Genomic DNA, 16,949 nt, shown 5'->3' on the forward strand with positions numbered 1-16,949 from the left:
ATTGGGGAGGGGGCAGCCATGTCGCTGTCCCTCCCAGGGAGAGGGTGTCACCGTGCTGGCCCCGTCCCATGTCGTTCCCCCCCCGCCCCGTCGCACCCCCCCCCCCCCCCCATGGCCCAGCCCGAAACCGCGGTGCTTGCGTCAGGTATCGGGGGCGGCTCCTGGCCTGCCTGGGGCGCGGCACGGTGCCGTACGGCAACGGCACTCCCGGACTTTGCTCCCGGCTTTGCCGAGAGCCTCCGGACCCCCCCATGGGAATTCTTCTTGGTGGGGGGGACGGGGGACATGGAGCTGATTGTCCCCTTTGTGTCCCCGCAGCCGGGTCCCGCGGAGGGGAAGGGTGGCGGGAAGGCCAACATGCTGCGGGGCCGGAATTCGGCCACCTCCGCCGACGAGCAGCCCCACATCGGCAACTACCGCCTGCTGAAAACCATCGGCAAGGGCAACTTCGCCAAGGTCAAGTTGGCCCGGCACGTCCTGACCGGCAAGGAGGTGAGTGCCACCGTGGTGTGGGGACGGTCCTCGTCCCGCCAATGCCACCACAGTGTGGGGACAGGCTCGTGGCCCTGTCCCTGTGGGTGCCACTGCAGGGACAGGCTCGTGGTCCTTGTCCTGTGAGTGCCACCGCAGTGCAGGGACAGTTCTGGGCTCCCAGTCTTCGTCCCATGAGTGCCACCACGGTACGGGGACAGGCTCGTGGTCCTCGCCCTGGGAGTGCCACCGCAGTGTGGGGACAGCTCTGGGTCTGGTCCTTGCCCTGGGAGTGCTGCCATGGCACGGCGACAGTCCCAAGCTCCTGGTCCTCACCCTGGGAGTGCCACCACAGTGTGGGGACGGCTTTGGCTCCTGGTCCTTGCCTTGTGGGTGCCACCGTGGTGCAGGGACAGTTCTGGCTCCCAGTCGGTCCTCATCCTGCGGCTGCCACCGTGGTGTGGGGACGGTTCTGGGCTCCCGGTCCTCGCCTCGTGAGTGCCACCGCAGGGATGGCCTTGTGGTTCTTGTCCTGTGAGTGCCACTGTGGGGACAGGCTCCTTGTCCTCGTCCCGCAAGTGCCACCATGGCGCGGGGATGGTCCCGAGCTCTTGGTGCTCATCCCGTTAGTGCCACTACAGCATGGGGACGGGCTCCCGGTCCCTGCCCCATGAGTGCCACCGCAGTGTGGGGACGGGCTCCTGGTTCTCGCCCCGTGAGTGCCGCTGTAGCACGGGGACGGACCTCAGCTCCTGGTCCTTGCCCCGGGGCTGTCACTGGGAGTGCCACCACGGCACAGGGACAGGTTCCTGATCCTCATCTCATGAGTGCCACCACGGCGTGGGGACAGCCCTGGGGATGGTCCCATCCCCCTGCCCCTCACCCTGCGAGTGCCACCGTGGTGTGGGGACAGCCCTGGGGACGGTCCTGTCTCCCTGCCCCTTGCCTTGCAAGTGCCACTGTGTTGTGGGGACAGCCCTGGGGACAGTCCCGTCCCTTTCCCATCACCCTGTGAGTGCCACCACGGTGTGGGACAGCCCCGTCCCACTGCTCCTCACCTCATGAGTGCCATCACAGCGTGGGGACAGTCCTGTCCCCCTGCCCCTCGTCTTATGAGTGCCACCATGTTGTGGGGACAGTCTTGGGGACGGTCCCATCCCCTTGCCCTATGCCTGGTGCGGGGACGGCCCTGGGGACAGTTCTGTCTCCCTGCCCCTCACCTCACGAGTGCCATCACATTTTGGGGACAGTCCCCTCTCCCGACACCTTCTCTCCCATCCCAGGTTGCCGTGAAAATCATCGACAAGACGCAGCTCAACTCCTCCAGCCTGCAAAAGGTGAGGGGGGGGTCACTGGGGGGAGCAGCTGCTTTTGGGGGGACACGTGGGGGGTTGTGGCATCTCACCCCCCCCCCAAAAAAAAAACCCCCGCCCCGTTCCTCACAGCTCTTCCGGGAAGTGCGAATAATGAAGGTCCTGAACCACCCCAACATAGGTGAGCCCCCCCAGTCCCCCCCAGCTGCACGCTGGGACTCCTGTGCCCCCCTTTCCCCACCCCTGGGGGGGTCCTGGGGGCTGTCCCCCACCCTGGTGGGTCCCCCAGCTTTGGGGGGGGGAGGGGGGGGGGGGTCCTGGGGGTGGCCTCCAGCCCCGCTTTGCCCCCTTTGCAGTGAAACTCTTTGAGGTGATTGAGACGGAGAAGACGCTTTACCTCGTCATGGAGTACGCCAGTGGGGGTGAGCAGCGGGCGGGGGGGGGACGGCAGGCAGGGAGCGGGCGGGGCTGCCTCGCCTCTCACCCCTGCCTTCTGTCCCATCCCGTCCCCCCCCCCAGGTGAGGTTTTCGACTACCTGGTGGCCCACGGGCGCATGAAGGAGAAGGAGGCCCGGGCGAAGTTTCGACAGGTCAGGAGGGGATGCCAGTGTGACACCCCCGAGGGGATCTGGGGACGCCTCTGTGGCCCCAGGAGGGCTGGGGGACACCCCTGTGCCCCACCTCAGGGTGGGGGCCCCCCCTGACACCCCCCTCTCCTGCAGATAGTGTCGGCCGTGCAGTACTGCCATCAGAAGTTCATTGTCCACAGGGACTTGAAGGTGAGGAGCCCCCCCTTTAAAGCCCCCGACACCCCATGGGACCCCTGCCAGCACCCCAAGGTGCTCCACAGCTTCTGCCCCCTGCCTGTTGACCCCACAGCTGCACCCGGATACCCTTGGGACCCCCAGGGCAGCACCCAGACACCCTTGGGACCCCCAGGGCAGCACCCAGACACCCCTGTGAGGTGCTCGGACCCTCTGGGGCACCACCCAGACACCCTCAGGACCCCCAGGGCAGCACTAGACACCCCTAAAGCCCCACGGCAGCACCCAGGACCCCCCACAGCAGCACCTGGACATCCCTGGGACCCCCAGGGCAGCACCCAGATACCCTTGGGACCCCCCGGATCTCCTGGGCCACCACCCAGACTCCTCTGGGAGCCCCAGGGCAGCACCCAGGACCCCCTGGGGCAGCACCCACACATCCCTGGGACCCCTTAGGAGGTGCTAGGACCCCCTGGGGCAGCACCCAGATTCCCCTGGGATGGGTCGGGACCCCCAGGGCAGCACTTGGATACCCCTGGAACCTCCAGAACAGCACCAGATACCTCCAGAACCCCCCTGGCTGCACCCATATCCCCCCAAACCCCCCCCCCCAGCAGAGCACCCAGACACCTCTAAAGCCCCTCGGGCCGCTCTTCCTCCCCTGGGACAGGCGGAAAACTTACTGCTGGACGCCGACATGAACATCAAAATCGCCGATTTCGGCTTCAGCAACGAATTCACCTTCGGGAACAAACTGGACACGTTTTGTGGGTCCCCTCCCTACGCCGCCCCCGAACTCTTCCAGGGGAAGAAGTACGACGGCCCCGAAGTCGACGTCTGGAGTTTGGGCGTCATCCTCTACACCTTGGTCAGCGGTTCCTTGCCCTTCGATGGGCAAAATCTCAAGGTAATGCCTCGTTTTGGGGGGGGGGGGGGTGTCCCCGGGGTGGTGGCAGTGTCCCGATGACTGTCTTTTAACCTCAGGAGTTGCGGGAGCGGGTGCTGCGGGGCAAGTACCGGATCCCCTTCTACATGTCCACCGACTGCGAGAACCTGCTGAAGAAGTTTCTCATCCTTAATCCTACCAAGAGGGGCACCTTGGAGGTGAGGGGGGGGGTGTGTGGGAGAGCCACGGGGGCACCCCCAGTGGGGTCCTGAGCACCCCCAGCATGGCCCTGGGCACCCCTGGGACACCCAAGTGTGGTCCTGAGAACTTTTAGCATCGTTCTGGATGTCCCTGGGATACTCCAGAACCCCTTAGCGTGGTCCTGGACACCCCCAAGAGCACCCCAAGACCCCCAGCATGGTCCTGGGTGCCCCCCAGGTTTCCCCAGGGACCCCCGGTGTGGTCCTGGGAGCCCCTGGGCACCCTCAGGACCCCCTGAGCATCCCCAGCGTGGTTCTGGGCACCCTGGGACCCCCTAGCATGGTCCTGGACACCCCCGAGAGCACCCCAAGATCCCCAGCAGGGTCCTGGGTGCCCCCTGGGACACTGAGTATGACCCTGGGGTCTCCTAGGACCCCCCAGGCACCCCCAGCCTGGTCCTGGACACCCCGGCCACCCCCCAGGCACCTCCCAACATGGTCCTGGGCACCCCAGGAGCCCCCTGGGCACCCCCGGTATGGTCCTGGGCACCCCCGAGCACCCCCAGAATGGTCCTGAACCCCCCAGGACCCCCCAGGCATGGTCCTGGGCACCCCCAGGAGTCCCCTGGGACCACCCAGCACAACCTTCAGCCCCCCCAATGAACCCCCAGCACAGCAGCAGAGACCTCCTGGGGATGCCTCCTGCCCCCCAAAATATCCCTGGCCCCCCCAGGAAGCCCCCTGGGACCCCCAGACCCCCCCTCAAGACCCACTTTGGTGTCGTGTGTCCCCCCCCACCCAGCAAATCATGAAGGACCGCTGGATGAACGTGGGCCACGAGGATGACGAGCTGAAGCCCTACATGGAGCCTGTGCCAGACTACAAGGACCCTCGGAGGACAGGTAGGACCCCCCCCCGGACACCTGGGTCCCCTTTTGGGGGGGTGGGGGGGTCCCCGAGGGGCTGCCCGAACACGTGGGTTCCCCGCTGAGGCCTGGCCCCCCCAGAGCTGATGGTGTCCATGGGGTACACGCGGGAGGAGATCCAGGAGTCGCTGGTGGGGCAGAAGTACAACGAGGTGATGGCGACCTACCTGCTGCTGGACCACAAGAGCTCGGAGGTGCGGGGACATCGGGTGACACTGGGGGACGTTGGGGACACCGCAGGGGTGCAGGAGACGTGGGGACAATGGGGAGAGGTGAGGTGACACAGGTGAGGGGAGATGTGAGGACGCAGGTGGGACAGGGAGCATGGAGGGGATGAGGGGACAAGGAGGGGACACGAGGAGGGTCATGGGGACAGATGTGACAGGGAACATGGAGGGGATGTGGGGACACTGAGGTGACATGAGGACATGAGGAGTCCTGGACATGCGATGGAGCATGGAGGGTATGAGGGGACATGGGGGCGATGAGGGGACATTGGGAGGGTCATGGGAACGTGGGTATGAGGGGACATGGAGAGTATGAGGGGATGTGGGGACAATGAGGGGACGTGGGGACTTGAGACAAGGGGGACACAGGTGTGATGGAGCATGGAGGATGTGAGGGGACACGAGGGCAACGAGGGGACAGGAGCGTGGGGGACGTGGGTATGATAGGGAACATGGAGGGGATGTGGGGACAACGAGACATGGAGAGGGACATGGGGACAATGAGGTGACATGGGGACGTGAGGAGACGTGGCCATGTGATGGAGAATAGAGGGTATGAGGGGACATGGGGACAGTGAGGGGACGCGAGGAGGAACGTGGGGACGTAGGTATGACAGGGAACGCAGGGAGGAGATGAGGGGACATGGGGGCAACAAGGGGATGTGGGGGGACACTGGGGGGGCCACAGGGAGGGACATGAGGGACACCGTCCTCCCCGGCCATACCCTGACCCGGTGCCAGCACGTCCCCATGCCATCGTGTCCCCCCTCCCAGCTGTGCCTCGTGCCAGCGCGTCCCCGTCCCCAGCTGTGCCCCGTGCCGGCACGTCCCCGTCCCCAGCTGTGCCCCGTGCCAGCGTGTCCCTGTCCCTGCACGTCCCCCACGCCAGCGCCGTCCATCGCCAACCCTGCCCTGGCCGGCGGGTCCCCATCCCCACGCCTGCTTGGTGCGTCCCCCCTGTGCCCCACACCCCCGCGTCCCCGTGTCCCCACACGTGTCCCCACACGTGTCCCCCCCGTGTCCCCAGCTGGAGGAGAGCCTGGCGCTGAAGCCGCGGGCGGCCCCCGACCTGGCCAACAGCTCGGGCCCCTCCCCGGCGCACAAGGTCCAGCGCAGCGTCTCCGCCAACCCCAAGCGCCGCGTCAGCGACCAGGGTGAGCCCCCCCAGATGTGTGGGGCCGTGGGGGGGGGCCCAGACACCTGGGGCCGTGGGTGGGGGACGATGGGGGGGGAGATCCAGACACCTGGGTCCCTTGGGCGTGGGAGCAGGGGGGACCCACATCCCTCGGGAGCAGGGTCCCGAGACACCTGGGTCCCCGGGGGGGGTGGGGGGGTGGGGGGTGGAGTGGGGCCCCCCACATACCTGGGGGCCACCCGTGTCCCTGAGGGTGGCGGGGATGAAGCAGGGGGGTCCCTGTGGGGCAGGGGGGTGGAGCAAGAGCCCCCTGGGACACCTGGGGGGGGTGGGGGGTCAGTGGGAGGGTGGGGAGCGGGTCCCCATGGGACCCCCCCTTGACACCCCTTCCCCCCACCCCCAGCCGGCCTCTCCATCCCCACCTCGGCCTCCTACTCCAAGAAGACGCAGGCGGCCAACGCGGAGAACAAGCGAGGAGGAGGAGGAGGGGAGGAAGAGGGGGGGCGGCGGGCGGGCAGCACCGCCAAGGTGCCCCCCAGCCCCCTGCCCGGCCTGGAGCGAGCCAAGGGCACCCCCTCGCCCTCCACGGTCAGCACAGGGTGGGGGGCACCCATGTCTGGGTCCCCTGGGGGTGGGAGCAGGGGGGGCTCGGACACCTGGGTCCCCTGGCTTGGGGGGCAGGGGGGGGGCCATGGTCCTCTGGGGGTGGAGGGGTGGGAGTGGGGGGTCCGGGGGGGGGTCCCGGATGCCTGGGTCCCCTGGGGGGGTGGGAGAAGAGGGGGGGCCCAAACACCTTGGGTCCCTCAGGGGTGCCAGGGTGCCCCGGTTCCCGTGGGGGCCTGAAGGAGGGTCCCCAGACAGCTGGGTCCTGCATTTGGGGGTGCCCATGGGGTGCCCGGATGCCTGGGTCCCCCCTGAGTGCCCCCCCCCTCGTCCATGTCATGTCCGCCCCCCCCCACAGAACAGCGTCCTCTCCACCGGCACCACGCGCAGCCGTAACTCCCCGCTGCTGGACCGGGCCAGCCTGGGCCAGAGCTCCCTGCAGAACGGCAAGGACAGGTAGGGGATCCCCCCGTGCCCCCCCCCCCCCAAATACCCCCCTGCCCCCCCCTTAACGCCCCCCCTGCCCCCCGCTTTTCTCTCCTAGCCTGTCTGCGCCGGGCTGCCGGCCCTCACCCGCCGCCCCCCCCGGCCCCTGGGGCCCCCCCGCGGTCCCGGCAGCACCCGAAACCCACCGCCACCCCCACCGACGCCAACTGCGAGGCCCCCCGGCCCAGGCAAGGCCCCCCCAAAAATCCCAGCACGGGGCCCGTGTCCTGGGGGGGCCCCTGGGAGGGTTTGGGGGGTCCCCATGTGCCTCTCCCTGATCCTGCTGCAGCACCCCTGCATGTCCCCAGGGATCGGGGGGGATTCGGGGTGCTGCGGGGTGCCGACAGGTCCCCAGGTGCTGCAGGGTGTCGGCGGGTCCCTGTGGTGCTGTGGGGTGCTGGCGGGTGCTGTGGGGTGCTGGCAGGTTCCTGGGGTGCAGCAGGGTGCTGGCGGGTGCTGCGGGGTGCTGGCGGGTCCCCTGGGTGCAGCAGGGTGCTGGCAGGTCCCCGTGGTGCTGTGGGGTGACGGTGGGTCCCCAGGGTGCTGGTGGGGCAGTGGCAGGGCATCAGCGGGTCCCCAGGGTGCTGGCAGGTCCCTGGGGTGCTGTGGGGCACCAGTGGGTCCCCGGGGTGTGGGCAGGGCCCTGGCAGGTCTCCAGGGTGCAGCAGGGTGCCGGTGGGTCCCCAGGGTGCTGTGGGGTGCCAGTGGGTCCCTGGGGTGTGGGCAGGGCCCTGGTACATCCCCATGGCGCTGTGGGGCACCAGTGGGCCCCCAGGGTGTGGCAGGGTGCTGTGGGGTGCCAGCAGGTCCCTGGGCTGTGGGCAGGGCCCTGGCAGATCTCCAAGGTACCGTGGGGTGCCAGCAGGTCCCCACGGTGCTGTGGGGTGCCGGTGGCTCCCCGCCGCGCCGTGGGGTCCCAGCAGGTCCCTGGGGTGCAGCGGGGTCCCCGTTCCCATTAACACACACCCCCCCCCCCTTCCCCCGTTCCCGCAGCGGGGCCCCCGGCCGGGTGCCGGCAGCTTCTCCTTCAGCCCACAACGTCAGCCAGGGCCCCGGGGAGCGGCCCAGCTTCCCCCGGGGGGTCTCCAGCCGCAGCACCTTCCACGCCGGGCAGCTGCGGCAGGCGCGCGACCAGGCCCCCCTGCCCTACGCGCTGCCCCCCGGCCTGCCCCCCGCCTCCCCCTCCGGCGCCAGCCAGGGCCGGCGCGGCCCCTCCGCCAGCCTCTTCAGCAAGTTCACCTCCAAGTTCGTCCGGAGGTGAGGAGGGGGAAGGGACCGTCCCCGCGCGTCCCCGGTGTGTGGCTCCTCGGTGTGTGTCCCCTGGGCTGTCCCCACCAACCCCCGGGGCTCTTCCGTGTCCCCTCTGTGTGTCCCCTTGGCCCGCCCTAGGGCTTCTCCGAGGCCACGAGTGCCCCCCGCAGTGGCTGCTCTGTGTCCCCTCGTCCCCCGTCTGTGTGTCCCCTCGTCCCCCGTCTGTGCGTCCCCTCATTCCACCCAGGGCTCCTCTCGTGCGTCCCCCTTGTTCCCCTCCACGGCTCTTTGGTGTCCCCTCTGTGTGTCCCCTCTGTCTGTCCCCTTGTCCCCTCTGTCCCCTCATCCCCCATCTGTGTGTCCCCTCATTCCACCCAGGGATCCTCTCGTGTGTCCCCCTTGTTCTCCTCCATGTCCTCTCGTCCCCCCAGGGCTTTTCCGTGTCGCCTCTGTGTGTCCCCTTGTCCCCCCCAGGACTCTTCCTGTGCCACTTGTCCCCCCGGGGCTTCTCCATCTCCCTTCTTGTGTGTCCCCTCGTCCCCCCAGGGCCCCTCTGTGTCCCCTTGTTCCCTGTGACGCTCCTCCTATGTCACTCGTGTCCCCTCCGTGTGTCCCCTTGTCCCCCCCAAGCTCCTGTGCCGCTCGTCCCCCCACAGCTCCTCAATGTCCCCTTGTTCCCCCCAGGGCTCCTCGTCCCCCCCGTGTCCCTCTGTGTGTGTCCCCTTGTCCCCTCTGTGTCCCCTGTGCTCCTCCATGTCCCTTCTGCCCCCCCCCCCGGGCTCTTCTCTGTCCCTCCTGATCTCCCACGTCTCCTCCTGTCACCCTGTGTCCCCTCTGTGTCCCCACCCCCACCCCCTGTGTCCCCCCAGGGCTCCTGCCATCCCCTTGGGGACCCCCCACGTCCCCTCCTGTCCCCGTGTGTGTCGTCCCCCCCCCCGCCATGTGGTGCCGCAGAGCCAGGGAGGGGGCGACGGGGTGGGGGGGGCCGCTTCGCCCCGGACACCCGCGTCCCCCGCTGACCCCATCCCCCTTTGGGGGGCCGGGAGGGGGAGGGGGTACCCGGATGCCGGGGTCCCCCGGGGTGTGGGGGAGGGGGGTGGCTCTGTCCCGGCCCCTTCCCCCCCCCCAACGTCGCCCTTCTCTTCTGTTTGTCTTTGTAGAAATCTGTCTTTCAGGTTTGCCAGAAGGTAGGGCCGCGCCGGACGCCTGGGTCCCCCCCACCGCATGCCGCCCCCTCCCCCACCCCCCCACGCCCCACCCCCACCCGGGGAGAGCAGGTCCCAACCCCCCCCCCTCCAACCCCTCCACCCCAAACCCCCGCGTCGGCACTGCACGGCCCCGCATGGCCCCCTCCCTGCTCGGCTGCGGCTGTCTGTCCGTCTGTCCGTCCGTCCCCCCCGCCGTGTGTGTGTGTGTGTGTGTGTGTGTGTGTCCGTCCCCCTCCCCGTGCTGTCTGTCTGCCTGGGGCCCGTGCGGGAGGGGGAGGGGCTGCCCCCCACCCCATCCCCCCCTCGCTGATCTCTGCCCCTTCTTGTTTCTCGAGGAACCCGCACGAGCCCGAGAGCAAGGACCGGGTGGAGACGCTGAGGTGAGTGCGGGGACGGGGTCCCCGTGACGCCCCCGGGGTCCCCAGGACACCCAGGACCACTGCCTGGTCCCCCCGACACCCCTGGGGTCCCCCTGACACCCCTGGGGTCCCCAGGACCCCCACCTTGTCTCCCAGGACCCCTCTGAGGTCCCCACGAGACCCCCCAGGGCACCCATGGGAGTCCCCTGTGACACCCAGCACTGCCATACTGGTCCCAGTGCCATCCCCACGGGACACCCAAGCCCACTGTGCCAGTCCTGGTGCCATCCCTGTGACACCCAGGCTGGCTGGGCCAGTCCTGGGGACATCCAGGGGACACCTGGGTGGGCTGTGCCCATCCTGGGGACATCCCCAGAGCCCCCGTGACACCCAGACCCCCCCCCCCCCCGTGCTGGTCCTGGTGCTGTCCACAGGACCCATGGGACACCCAGGACCCCCTGGTGACATCCCTGGGCCCCCATGACACGCAGGACCACCATGCTGGTTCTGGTGACATCCCCAGGGCCCTCATGGGACACCCAAGCCCACCATGCTGGTCCTGGTGACATCCCAGGGCCCCCGTGACACCCAGGACCTCCATGCCGGTCCTGGTGACATCCGTGGTGTCCCTGTGACACCCAGGACCTCCATGCCGGTCCCGGTGACATCCGTGGGGACCCCATCACACCCAGGACCCCCTGGTGCCATCCCCACGCCCACCGTACTAGTTCCCCTGTCATCTCCAAAGCCCCCACGCCCACACGGTGACGTCCCCAGGCCCACCGTCCCACCCCCGGTGCCACCACCCCCTCGGTGACCCCAGACCCCCCCCCCCCCCCCATGTTCCCCAGACCGGCGGTGGGTCCGGACAAAGAAACCCGCGAAGCCAGCGGTCGAGAAGCCAAACCCCGTTCTTTACGTTTCACCTGGAGCATGAAGACGACGAGTTCCCTGGAACCCGGGGAGATGTTACGAGAAATCCGGAAAGTTCTCGACGCCAACAGTTGTCGTTGCGAACCCCAGGAGCGTTTCGTCCTCCTCTGCGCCCACGGGGCCCCCGGCCACGACTCCTTCGTCCAGTGGGAGATGGAGGTTTGCAAACTCCCGCGCCTCTCCCTCAATGGCGTCCGCTTCAAGCGCATCGCCGGCACCTCCATGGCCTTCAAGAACATCGCCTCCAAGGTGGCCAACGAGCTCAAGCTCTGAGCCGGCGCCGGCCGCGGGGGGGGGACGACGATGATGACGACGCCAGTGACGACGCCGGCACCCACCCCGCGCCCGCCCCCCCCCCCCCCCCCCCGGCGCCTCGGGGCCGCGCACCCGAGGTGGGGACACGCACGGGGCGGGGGGCGCGCGCGCACGCGTCCTTGGTGGCCCCGGGGGACGCCTGCGGGGATCCTTCTGGATGGACCTGGGACCTTTGGGGGACGTTTTTTTGCGGGGGGGGGGTGGGGGTGAGGGGGTTCGGGGCCTCTTGGGGACGTTCCGGAATGGCCCAGGGGACCCGTGGGGACACGGGGATGGACCAGGACCTCGCGGGGACGGCCTGGATGGCGTGGGGACGGCCCGGATGGACCAGGGCCTCGTGACGACGTGGGGACATCCTGGGTGACTCAGGGACCTGCGGGGACATCCTGGATGGTCCACGTCGTGCGGGGACGGCCTGGGTGGCCCAGGGACCCGTGGGGCTGTCCTGGGCGCCTCAGGGACAGCTGGGGACAGCCCGGGTGGCCCAGGGCCTCGTGAGGACGTGGGGACATCCTGGGTGGCCCAGGCCCCTCTGGGGACATCCTCGATAGACTCGGGGACATGGGGACGTCCTGGGTGACCCAGGGACACGTGGGGACATCCGGGACGGCCCTGGGGACAGGGGGATGTCCTCGATGGCCCGGGGACATCCTGGGTGTCCCCAGGAGCTGCGGGGACGGCCTGCAGGGACCTCACAGGGCCCTGTCCCCCCACCTGCGGGGACGGCCCCGAGCCTTACGGGGGGGACAGCGGGGACGGCCCGGAGCCTTATGGGGACGCAGGGACACCCCGGGGACACCGCGGAGCCCCGCCGGCCTTAGGGGACACCCCGGGGACACCGCGGGTGTCCTGCCCCCCCCCTCCCCCCCCGGGGACACGGGGATGTCCCCTCCCCCCTCACTCAGGAAGGGCCCCCGGGGGGGGGGAGGGGTGCTGCTGCTGCCGGGGGTCGCCCCCCCCTCCCCTCTCCGGGGGGGGGCGGGGTGTGCCGCCCTTTGACCTGCTGTAGCCCCGCCCCCGGGGGCACGCGGACGCCCGGGGGGGGGGAGGGGCTGCGCTGCCCTTTACATACCTCGGGGGGCCCCGCCCCTCCCCCGCCCTGCCGCCCCGGCCGGGGGGGAGGGGCGCCCCGGGGTGCTACTGCCGGGGGGGGGGAGGGGCAGTGCCGCTGGCCCCGCCCCCAGCCCCGCCCCCAGCCCGCACCGCTGTGGATTTTCCAGGTTCTAGATTAAAAACTTTCCAGAAAGATCTGTGGCCTCCGACCAGTGCTCCCAGTACGGACCAGGGCTCCCAGTAGAGACCAGTCCCCGAGTACAAACCGGGCTCCCAGTATAAACCAGTGCCTCCAGTAACCCCCTCAGTACCCATTGGGTGCACGCCAGTCCTGGTACCCCCCTCCAGTGCTCCCAGTACCCCCCCCCCCCCGCTCCCATTAACCTCCCCAGTGCTCCCAGTGCTCCCAGTACGCAGGCACGCAGCAGCCGCTCTAGTAAAATACCTTTATTGCAAACGCGGCCGGGGACCCCCACCCCCCCCCGCCCCCGGGACCCCCCTCCCCCCCCCGGCTGCCCCCGCCCTCCCCGCCCCCTCCCCGGGGCCGCATGTCCTCCGGCCCAGCAGGGGGCGCTGCGGCGGGGGGGCGTGGCGCGCCCCGAGGAGGGGGCGGCTCCCAGCGCTCAACGGGGCGGAGCGTGTCCGGCGGCGGGGGGCGTGGCCGGGCGGCGGGGGCGTGGCCGGGGCGGATGAGGGGGGGCGGGGCCCGGCCCTGCTGGAGCGGCGGCGGCGGCCGCGGCAGCACCGGGGCGTTGGGCGGGGCCGGGCGCAGGAGGGGCGGGGGCTGCGGGGGCCGCGAGGGGGAGGGCGGCGGGGGCGGGGCCGCCGACGGGGGCGGGGCCGCGCTGGGGGGCGGGGCCGAGGCGGGAGGCGGGGGCGGGCGAGAGACCCCTGTGATCTGCACCTGCGGGAGAGAGGCAGCGTGGGGCGGGGCCGGGGGCGGGGCCAGGAGGGGGCGGGGCCAGGGCCGGGACTGGGACTGGGACTGGGACCAGGACTAAGAGCAGGGCTGATACTGGGACCAGTTCCTGAACTGGGACTGGAGCAGGGGTGGGACTGGGAGCAGTGCCTGGCTGAGGAGTGGAACTGGCCCCAGGACTGGGACTGGGATGGGGACGGGGATTGGGGCTGGGACTAGGACTGGGACCAGTCCTCCCATCAGGACTGGGACCAGTGCCCGGCTCAGGCCTGGGACTGGGACCAGTCCTTGGCTCAAGACCGGGACTGGGACCAGTTCCTGGCTGAGGAGCGGGACTGGGACCAGGACTGGGATGGGGACAGGGGACCAGGGCTGGGACCGGCACCAGCGCCTGGCTCGGGACTGGGACCAGTCTTGCATCAGGACTGGGACCGGGACCAGTCCCCGAGTCCGGACCGGGACGGGGCGCGGGGATGGAAGCGGTCCCAGTCCCCCAGTCCCAGTCCCAGTCCCAGTCCCGGTCCCGGTCCCAGTCCCGGTCCCAGCCGCCCCCTCCCCCACTCACCTCCTCCTCCTGCTGCTGCTGCCCCTCCCCGGGGGGGGCGGGGGGGGCTCCCGCTCCCGCAGCAGCCGGTCGAGGCCGAAGCGGCGGCGGGCGCCCAGGACGAAGCTCTTCACCTGCGCCGCCGTCTTGTTGCCCAGCACCCCCGCCACCGCCGGGAAGTCGCGGCCGTAGCGCCGCAGGGCTGCCGAGGGCAGCGGGGTTAACGGGGGCAGCGGGGGGAACGGGGGGAACGAGGGTAACGAGAGTAACGAGGGCAGCGGGGGTAACGAGGGCAGCGGGGTAACGGGGGTAACGAGAGTAACGAGGGCAGTGGGGGTAATGAGGGCAGCGGGGGGAACGGGGGTAACGGGGCAGCGGGGGTAACGAGGGCAGTGGGGTTAATGAGGGTAATGAGGGTAACGAGGGCAGCGGGGTTAATGAGGGTAATGAGGGTAACGAGGGCAGCGGGGTTAATGAGGGTAATGAGGGTAACGAGGGCAGCGGGGACAGCAGGGTAACGAGGGCAGCAGGGTTAATTAGGGTAATGGGGGCAGTGGGGGTAACGAAGGCAGCAGGGGTAACGAGGGTAACGAGGGCAGCAGGGTTAATGAGAGTAATGAGGGCAGCGGGGGTAACGAGGGCAGCAGGGTTAATGAGAGTAATGAGGGCAGCGGGGTAACGAGGGCAGCAGGGTTAATTAGGGTAACGGGGGCAGTGGGGGTAAGGAGGGCAGCGGGGGTAATGAGGGTAACGAGGTAATGAGAGTAACGAGGGCAGCGGGGGTAACGAGGGTAGCGGGGGTAACGAGGGCAGTGGGGTTAATAAGAGTAATGGGGGTAATAAGGGTAACGAGGGCAGCGGGGGTAACGAGGGTAATGGGGGCAGCAGGGGTAACGGGGGTAACGAGAGTAACGAGGGCAGTGGGGATAATGAGGGCAGTGGGTTAATGAGGGTAACGGGTAACGAGGGCAATGGGGGTAACGAGGGCAGCGGGGTTAATGAGAGTAATAGGGGTAACGAGGGCAGTGGGGGTAACGAGGGCAGGGTTGTTAATGAGGGTAATGGGGGTAACGAGGGTAACGAGGGCAGCGGGGGTAACGAGGGTAATGGGGGCAGCGGGGGTAACGGGGGTAATGAGAGTAACGAGACTAACGAGGGCAGTGGGGTAACGAGGGCAGCGGGGTTAATGAGGGTAACGGGGGCAGCGGGGGCAGGGGGGTTAATGAGGGTAACAAGGGCAGCAGGGTTAATTAGGGTAACGGGGGCAGTGGGGGTAACGAGGGCAGTGGGGGTAACGAGGGCAGTGGGGGTAACGAGGGTAATGAGGGTAACGAGGGCAGCGGGGGTAACGAGGGTAACGGGGGTAACGAGGGCAGCAGGGTTAATGAGAGTAATGGGGGTAACGAGGGCAGTGGGGGTAATGAGGGCAGCGGGGTAACGAGGGCAGGGGGGTTAATGAGGGTAACGAGGGCAGGGGGGTTAACGAGGGCAGCGGGGGCTCACCCTGCACCGCCAGGAGCTGCTCGTCCGTCGTCCAGCGGGAGCTGAACTTGCCGCTGCCCTGGGGGGGAGGGGGTCGGGGTGTGGGGGGCTGGGGGGCGCCGCGGGGCGCGGCCGGGACACGAGGGGATCCCACGGGGCGCGTGGGGACGGCGCGGGGCACCCGTGGGGCGGGGCAGGGACACGGCGTGACAGCGTGGGGCCCGTGGGGACGCAATGGGGCAACACGGGGATGCCGTGGGGCACGGAAGGACACCGTGGGGCACGTGGGGACACCGTGGGGCACACGGGGACACCGTGGGGACACTGTGGGGCATAAGAAGACACCGTGGGGCACATGGGGACACTGTGGGGCACAGGAAGACACCATGGGGCACGTGGGGACACCGTGGGGCAGGTGGGGACACCGTGGGGACACTGTGGGGCATAGGAAGACACCATGGGGCACGTGGGGACACCGTGGGGCAGGTGGGGACACCGTGGGACACTGTGGGGCACAGGAAGACACCATGGGGCACGTGGGGACACCGTGGGGCAGGTGGGGACACCGTGGGGACACTGTGGGGCATAAGAAGACACCGTGGGGCGTGTGGGGACACTGTGGGGACACCATGGGACACAGCTGTGACACCACAAGGCACCGTGGGGCACGGCAGGACACCATGGGGTGTGTGGGGCCACTACGGGGCACGTGGGGACACCGTGGGGCCACCACGGGACACGGCCGTGACACCACGTGACACCGTGGGGACACCGTGGGGACCCCCAAAGCCCCACCTCGGGGGGCCGCAGCCCCTCCACGCCGCCCTCCAGCGCCTGCTTCAGGCCGCTGTTGATCTGCTTGATCCGCTGCACCTGCGGGGGGCGAGAATCCCGGGGCGGGGGGGGGACACCCCACAACTTAGGGGGCACCCCACAACTTGGGGGCACCCCACAAGCTGGAAGGGGGCACCCCATAGCTTTTGGGGGGGAGGTAGTTGAGGGAGACGAGCCCACAAGCGAGATTGGGGGGGGGGGGGGTGTCGCCCTCCGACTTAGGGGTCACCCCCCAACTTAGGGGGCACCCCATAGATTTTGGGGGGGGCAGGGCTCGGTTGTTTCTTTTACCTGCCGTTTGAGGGAGACCAGCTGGCAATCCAGTTGCCGCAGGGCCAGCGCCCCCAGGTCGGGTTGGCGGTGACGCCGGCGACGTCCTCCCGGCTGAGGTGCATCCCCCGGGGGGGCCGGCGGCGGTGTCGCGCCGGGGGGTGGTGACGATATTGCGCCTCCTTGCGCGGGGCGGTTTTGGGGTAGAAAGGCTGGAATTGATTAATTTGGGGGGGGGGGGGGGCGGGGGCTGGGGTCACCGCGCTCACTTCGTGAGCGCGGTGACCCCAGCCCCCCCCCCCTCCCCCCCCAAACCTCTTTTTTGGGGTCCGGTGGTTCCGTCTCCCCCTCGTTAACGGGGCGCTGCTCGTCCGTCTCGTCGTTGCTACGGAAACGGGGGTGAAAAGGAAGATTTGGGGGGGGCTGGGGTTGCGGGGGGGGGGGGGCGGGGGGGGGGGGGGTTTACCTGTCGTCGCGGTCTTTGCGGCCCAGGAGGCGTCGCGCCTGGCGGTCCATGACGCTGGTGCGGGTGCGGGTTTTTTTCCAGGAATAATAATATTTGACGAGGCTGGGGATCAGCTTGTCGGGGAGCTGCGGGGGGGAGGTTTGGGGGGGCCACGGGGTGAGGTTGGGGGGAGGGGAGTGGAAAAAGGGGGGGTGGGGGACTGCTGGAATGGGGGGGACCCCTAAAAATGGGAGAGGGATGGGGGGGGGGGGCAGGAGCGCTTGGAAATGGGGGGGGGGGGGTCCTGCTAGAAATGGGGAAGGAA

General features: G+C 69.2%; 2 protein-coding genes across 3 annotated transcripts; one reads left to right on the top strand and one right to left on the bottom strand.

Moving 5' to 3' along the window:
• Positions 1-298: 298 nt before the first annotated feature.
• On the top strand, positions 299-11,054 carry MARK2 (microtubule affinity regulating kinase 2). Of its 2 annotated transcripts, XM_075489701.1 has the most exons (17): positions 299-492; positions 1,755-1,808; positions 1,917-1,965; positions 2,141-2,206; positions 2,304-2,374; positions 2,507-2,563; positions 3,219-3,455; positions 3,533-3,652; positions 4,437-4,536; positions 4,642-4,754; positions 5,815-5,941; positions 6,326-6,510; positions 6,884-6,981; positions 8,005-8,268; positions 9,423-9,449; positions 9,806-9,850; positions 10,681-11,054. In XM_075489701.1, exons 1-17 carry the CDS (start codon positions 358-360, stop codon positions 11,033-11,035), a joined length of 2,103 nt encoding a protein of 700 aa, XP_075345816.1. In that variant the 5' UTR covers positions 299-357; the 3' UTR covers positions 11,036-11,054. The 2 variants fall into 2 exon arrangements, with proteins under 2 accessions (XP_075345816.1, XP_075345817.1); XM_075489702.1 differs by lacking the exon at positions 9,423-9,449.
• Positions 11,055-11,442: 388 nt separating this feature from the next.
• Positions 11,443-16,865, bottom strand: LOC142403456 (uncharacterized; the record flags this gene model as incomplete). Its single annotated transcript, XM_075489703.1, is given in 10 exon segments — positions 11,443-11,745; positions 11,792-11,811; positions 12,607-13,034; positions 13,615-13,795; positions 15,097-15,154; positions 15,871-15,948; positions 16,201-16,262; positions 16,265-16,391; positions 16,495-16,564; positions 16,646-16,865. Coding segments are annotated over 10 exon segments (1,547 nt in total), but the record flags the coding sequence as incomplete, so codon positions are not given.
• Positions 16,866-16,949: the final 84 nt, after the last annotated feature.

Source organism: Mycteria americana, unplaced genomic scaffold (assembly GCF_035582795.1).
Source record: "Mycteria americana isolate JAX WOST 10 ecotype Jacksonville Zoo and Gardens unplaced genomic scaffold, USCA_MyAme_1.0 Scaffold_278, whole genome shotgun sequence".
NCBI lineage: Eukaryota > Metazoa > Chordata > Aves > Ciconiiformes > Ciconiidae > Mycteria > Mycteria americana.

Coding starts and splice junctions, on each gene's coding strand:
- MARK2 (XM_075489701.1), top strand. CDS start 358: ATGCTGCGGGGCCGGAATTCGGCCACCTCCGCCGACGAGCAGCCCCAC. Junction 3,456..3,532: donor TCGATGGGCAAAATCTCAAG/GTAATGCCTCGT, acceptor TTTTAACCTCAG/GAGTTGCGGGAGCGGGTGCT. Junction 6,982..8,004: donor CTGCAGAACGGCAAGGACAG/GTAGGGGATCCC, acceptor CCGTTCCCGCAG/CGGGGCCCCCGGCCGGGTGC.